This window comes from Echinops telfairi, unplaced genomic scaffold (assembly GCF_000313985.2).
Source record: "Echinops telfairi isolate 266 unplaced genomic scaffold, ASM31398v2 ScPeMD7_19;HRSCAF=73, whole genome shotgun sequence".
Taxonomy (NCBI): domain Eukaryota; kingdom Metazoa; phylum Chordata; class Mammalia; order Afrosoricida; family Tenrecidae; genus Echinops; species Echinops telfairi.
In genome coordinates this window covers 1,825,411-1,831,951 of record NW_022103916.1, presented here as the reverse complement: position 1 = coordinate 1,831,951, position 6,541 = coordinate 1,825,411, and the positions used below count along the sequence as shown (strand labels likewise).

Below are 6,541 nucleotides of genomic sequence, written 5' to 3'. Positions count from 1 at the left end.
CAAAACATTTTCTTTCTACTTGAGCCCTTGATATCAGCTCCTCTTTTCCCCCCTCTCTCCCCAACCCTCCCACCTTCCTGAACCTTTGATAATTTATAAATTGTTTTTATTTTCATATTTTACACCATCCTTTGTCTCCCTTCACCAACGTTTTGGTTGTTCATCCCCCTGTAGGGGAGGGGGCTCCCCTCTTCTCCTTCTCCCACCTTCCCCCTACCCTCATGGTATTGCTACTCTCATTATTGGTCCTGAGGGGTTTATCTGTCTTAGATTCTGTGTGTTTAGAGCTCTTATCTGTACCAGTGCCCATGCTCTGGTCTAGCCAGATTTTTAAGATAGAATTGGGGTCATAATAGTGCGGGGGTGGGGTGGGGCGGAAGCCTTAAAGAACTAGAGGAATGTTGTGTGTTTTGTCAGTGCTATATTGCACCCTGGCTGTCTTGTCCCTTTCTTGTGAGCCTTCTGTGAGGGAATGTCCAATTATCTACACATGAGCTTTGGGTCTCCATTCTGAGCACCCTCATTCCCATGGAAATGGTTGTTTGTTTGGGGTCTTCTGATGCCTGGTACTTGGTCCCACACCTGATGATCACACGGGTAGGTGTGCTTCTTCGATGTGGGCTTTGTTGCTTCCCTGCCAGATGGCCACTTATTTATCTTCAAGCCTTTAAGACCCCAGATGTGCTTTCATGTAATAGTCAGGCACCATCAGCTTTCTTCACCAAAGTAGCTTATGCACCCATTTTGTCTTTAGCAATCATGTTGGGAAGGTAAACATCACAGAATGCCAGGTTATTAGAACAAAGTATTCTTGCATTGAGGGAGGGCTTGAGTAGAGGCCCAATGCCCATCTGCTACCTTAATACTTAACCTATAAATATATACACATAGACTTATATCCCTATTGTTATATATTAATATATTTACATATGTACACGCCTATTTTTATACCTCTATAAATGTCTTTTGCCTCCTAGTTCTTTCTTCTATTTCCTTTTACTTTCCTCCTGTCCCACTCTCATGTTCGACCTTCATTTGGGCTACATTGCACTTGATGGAACCCCACCAGGCATTCTATGCCCTCCTGGCCATTGATTTAGATCTTTTGTTGTTCCCTTGTCCTGAGGTTTGTTGGCTACCCCTTGTCCCGGGGGAACTCTCCGGATTGTTTATCCTATCTTCTATAAATATACATGAAAAAGAAAAAAATAGCTTATGAATAGTTCCAGGTTTGTCTGCTGACCCTTATGAATATTTTCTGATGGGGGTCTCATGCAGCGCCAAGCCTTGCCCCCACCAAGCCCAAGGTCTATTTGGACTTTGTTGCTTTGCTCCCCTTGCTGCTGTGCTGTGCTCCCTTTGTGTTACTCCTTGGTGTGTGGGGGGTCAGACCGGGCACAATTCCCACACTGTGTCTCTGGTGCTAAGATTTCTTGTGATAATATGAGTATATTTCCCATCCATTTGACCTTTTCCATATTGACTATTCCATAATAATGACGAAGCTCTTATTTGCAGAATATTCACCATTGTTAGAATCATCACTCTGCAGCTAGCTTGGACACCACTAAAAAGGCACATCATCTGCAAACGGATAGAATTTGTGAAGACATAGTTTCAGGGCTGTCACCTGGAGCTACATCCTCCAGAAGCCCCTGCTTGGCCTCCCTGCACCCAACCAGCCACAACTTGGGTTGTGCATGGTGTTCCTTGGAAACTGCAGCACAGATTCCTCCAGCAGCTCCACAGACTCTTTGTCTTCAATAAGCAGAAGATCATGCAGCTGGCTACTGAAGATGTCCAAGTGATAAATCATCTCTTTGGCCTTATTTAATATGTTAGCCATAAAACAATAACTGAATGCTGGATGTTATTCATTCATGCTTATCACTGTCACAGATTTTGGAGGGATTTGTCAGACCCCACTTTACTAAGAGCCATCTAAGGGTCTCAAAAGGAGACTGCTGATAGAGAGAGGTGACTTGCTTAAGGGCTCAATTTTCACAAGTCTCACCTGGACACCTCAAGAGAGGAGGAGCTCAATATCTCTTTACCTCCCTGTAACCCACATACCAACTAGAAAACTCTGCTATTTTGGTAGGAACTATCTAGGTGTGTGGACTACTCAGCATTTCTATTTTTTCTTGAGTCAATTTTGGTAAGCTAACTTTTCTAGGAATTAGTACATTTTATTTGTTTTCATATTTATTGGCATAAGATTTCCTTATAATTTTATTATATTATTTATTTTTTCTGTATAACTTTATTTTCTGCTATATCTAATCTGCAGTTATGTCTCCTTTTTCATTATTGATATTGGTTATTTGTGCTTTCTCCCTTTTTTTCTTGATCAATTTCACCAGAAGTTTGTCTATTTTATTAGTCTTTTCTAAGAATCAACTTTTGGCTTTGCTGCTCCTCTCTATTGTGTCTTTGTTTTCTATTTCATTAATTTCTGCTCTTATCTTTTTTGATCTTCTTCCTTCCACATTCTTTGGGTTTATTCTTTTGTTCTTTTTCTAACTTCTTAAATTAAACATTAAGCTCGTTAATTTTCAGCCTGTCTTGTTTTCCAATTTGTGCACTTAAGTACATAAATTTCCCTCTATAAATATTGCTTTTCTACAAATTTAGATATACAGTGATACCATGGTTGTCAAACTCCATTCATTCCAAGTTCATGTGCGAACACCAAGGTCAAGAACTGAACATATTTTCCCCTAAGAAATAATGGAAACCAAATAATTGGTTCAGAGACCCCCAAATTACACTTATAAATTCATTTTTCCGGCACTTAAAATCACTATGGATTGCCTTACATATCACTGTCTCCGGTACACTATCAACATCAAGTTGTTTCTGATTAACTGTAACTTTTCAACCTTTTCAGTGGTCTGGGTTCTTAATTTCTGAGTTAACGATTTCACACCTACATTAGCCGCTTTAACCACCCCACCCCCCCAATCTTGATAATGTCTACTTAGCAATGTTGTACTCAGCTGCCAAATCAGACAACCTGATTCAAATTTCACAATTTCTTTCTTTCTTTACCTCTATTGTGGTTCTCACAGTTTTCCTCTTAGCTTTACTGCTGGTATCACTAACTTTCTTTAGAGCAATGGTTACAAAATTTGGCACAAATGAAACACACAGAAAAGCAGTGTCGAATGTTTTCGTGCACGAAGACAAGCAGTCGATGTTGTCTGAGTTAGAATGGAACTTAGACTGAGGCGTCACTCCTTTGGGTTCTCGGTGAGACTTGACTCCGTCAGCTGGTACAGATTTTTTCAAGTCAGGTTTTTGGTTCTACTATTGAGTAAAGTTTTGAACACGGAGCAGATTTTTTTTTGAACTTTGCTGTTCGAGTAGTGGAAAGTTCCAGCTTGAAGCCATTCAACAACTGAGGTATCACTGTATAGTATTTTCATTATTACTCATTTTAAAGTCTTTTGATATTTCTATAACCTGTGATTTATTGTAGAAATGTGTTTTTCAGTTTTCAACTGCTTGGAGACTTTAAAATTTATCTATTTGTTATTGAAATCTATCTTAATTGGATTATGATTAGAGGGTGTGGTCTGTGTACCAATTCTTTAAAATTTATTCAGACTTGTTTTAGCTTTAGTAAGTGATAAATTTAAAAATGTTTCCTATGTGCCTTATAAGAATGTGTATTTTTAATTGTTAAATATGGAAATCTACATGTTTATCAAATTTGTTAATTGTATTCAACTTTTCTCTGTCTATACTAATTTGTTTGTTGTGATATACTAATGATTGAAAGAGATTGTTAATATTCAACTGTAATTGTGGATTTATCAAATTTTCCTTGTAGGTATATCCCTTTTGCTTTATATACTTTGAAATTATTTTATTGACCCTCTCTAACCTGATAACACATTTCTCCATGAAGTGTTTTATATTACTATAATGGTACAGGTTTTTTTGTTATTATTTGTGTGATATATAATTTTCCATCCTTTACTTTTTAATATTCTCATACCTTCATACTTTGTGTTTGTATGGATAAACTTTTTAAAAGTCCCATACTTTTATAATTTCTATTCTCCCCTCTAAGCTTTATTTTTTGCCTTTTTAATTTTGAAATGTGTTTTCTTTTTCAACTGCGAAATTTGTTTTACTTTTTAAGTTTTTTTCCCTTGCATTTTGGAATTTACATATTATTTTTCTTTTTGTTGTTATTCTTCCAATTTATATTTAGCTCATACAGTGTAAAATTAAATGGTGTTTTTACTCCTCTCTTGTAGAATACAAGAACCTTAGAAACCTTTGAATCTAGTTATTCTTTTCCTTACCTACATACTAATGATTTAAACTGTGTTATTTTTTTGCCTCACATATTATCTATTATTATTTTTATAGACAGTGTATGTTTGGACTTACATATATACATTCTTGCATCTCAACTATCCTACTGGAATCATTCTACTTCATTGTGACTACAGTGTTCATTATTGTGTGCCATTGAGTTGATTTCAACTCATAGCAACCCCATGTGACAGAGAATAACTTCCTCATAGGATTTTGTTGGCTGTAATCTTTTAGAAGCAGATAGCCAGATCTTGCTCCTTCAGAGTTGCTGGGTGAGGCCAAACAGCCAACCAATTTGTAGTTAACAGTTTGCACCATCAGGGCTCTTTGAATACATGTGTAGATATTGTTTTAATGCAGGTCTCTTAGTATTAAATTCTTTCAGTCTTTGCCATATGTAAATGTCTTTATTTTACCTTCACTCTCAAAAGATTGTTTGCTGCAAGTGTTTTTGCTTAACACTTAAAGAGTATACAACCCCATTTTCTTTTACCTTGACAAGTCTACCTTTTAGCTGTTGCACCATCTAATTGCTGCTTTTTTGGAGATGGTTTGTTCTTACACTGTTTCGAAGGTCTTTTCTCTCTTATTTTCGAAGGGATATATGCAGGGGTTTTTGCTGTTTCATTCTAGCCTATTTAAGCATGGGCTTCTTGATTCTACTCCAGAAACATTTTGCTTTGTGACTCAGTGGATTTATGTTTTCTCTATTTTCTGGGTCTCTCAGCTATCATCCCTTCAAATATTGCCTTTCTTCCATTATTTCTATTTTGTTTTTTTCTCAGACCTCTTAACATATATGTTTTCTTTTTCTTTTGTCTTCTCTTGCTTCACTCTAGGAGCCCTGGTGATGTATTGTTTATGTGTTGGTCTGTGATCTGCATGATTAACAGTTTGAAACCACCAACAGCTCCGTGGGAGGAAGACTGGGGTTTCTACTCCCGTAAACAGTTACCATCTCAAAAAAACAGGGGGTCTCTATGAGTCAGCAATGACTCCTTTTTTTTTGCTTCACTTTGGGTAATTGCTACATCTATATCTTTCCTTGACTTATTATCTCTTCAGTGCTCTCTTATCTGACATTTAATGTCTCTGTTGAGTTGCTTATTTCAACAATCATATTTTTCATATGTATAAGCTTCATGTATTTAATTTCCTAATATCTGCCTAGTTATTTCTAATAGTTGCTTGTTGCTTGCTCATCTTTGATTGCATCTTTTATTTCTTTAGACATTTCATACAATTTTTATACAACCAATATTCATTTTATTCAAGAGTATGACATAATGTTATTTACATCTAAAACACATGGTACATTCTAATTACATATCTATTCTTATGCATCTTTTGTTTTCCTAATGAACTAACAATTGTCTATGGGGGGTTGTTGTTTATTTGGTTTTTTGCTTAGTGTTCTAGTACCAATGATAAATTCATCCCTGAAACATTTTTGAAATCCAATCAGTTCATATCCCTCCTCTGCTCAAAATCCTCCCATGACTCCAAATTCCCTCAGAATAAAGCCAAAGCCCATGCCATAGCCCCAAAGTCTTTATACATTCTGGTCCCTGTTTCTTCTCTGATTTCTCCCCATCATTTAATCAATTCCAGGCACACTGGCCTTCTTGCTTATACCAAACATACCAATTACCCTTCCTCCTGAGGGTTTTTGTACTTACTGTTCTCACTGTCTAGAACACTCCCTTCCAGGTAATCTAGTACTTTTTTTTGCCTACTCTCAATGCACTCAAATGTCACCTCCTTAGATAGGCATTTCCTTACCAACAGAAATAGAATAGTTCCATTAACTAGTTATTTCTATTTCCTTATACTACTTTACGGCTTATGTTTTTCTACAAAGCACCAATAACTATCTTATATATTTAATATTTATTTGTGTATATTATGTATTTGTCTCTCCCCAGTAGACTATAAGCTCCATGAAAGCTGAATCCCCAATGCCAAAAATATGCATAGAGTATTTAGAAGATACTTAATAAATATTTGTGGAATAAACTGAATAAATGAATTAATTAATGTAGAGACTTGAGAAGCAAATGCCATAAGGACTAGCCGAGGCATGAAAGCCTTGAATGCCATGCTGAGCAGCTTTTTTCAACAACACAAAAAATGACTATACAGGTGAACTTCACCATATTAAATACACAGAAATCAAATGGACTTTATCTGTGGTAAGAGTTCAATATCA

At 36.4% G+C, this 6,541-nt stretch overlaps 1 protein-coding gene across 2 annotated transcripts in view; it reads left to right on the top strand.

The window, feature by feature from the left end:
• The window catches only part of KANTR (KANTR integral membrane protein), a 36,191-nt gene extending 32,075 nt beyond the window's left edge, over positions 1-4,116 (top strand). For both annotated transcript variants that reach the window (XM_045288308.1, XM_045288309.1), the window contains one exon: positions 1,519-4,116. In XM_045288308.1, the coding sequence (XP_045144243.1) occupies positions 2,293-2,523 (231 nt within the window). In that variant the 5' untranslated portion in view covers positions 1,519-2,292 and the 3' untranslated portion in view covers positions 2,524-4,116. The remainder of the gene's footprint in view (positions 1-1,518) is intronic.
• The last annotated feature ends 2,425 nt before the right edge of the window (positions 4,117-6,541 follow it).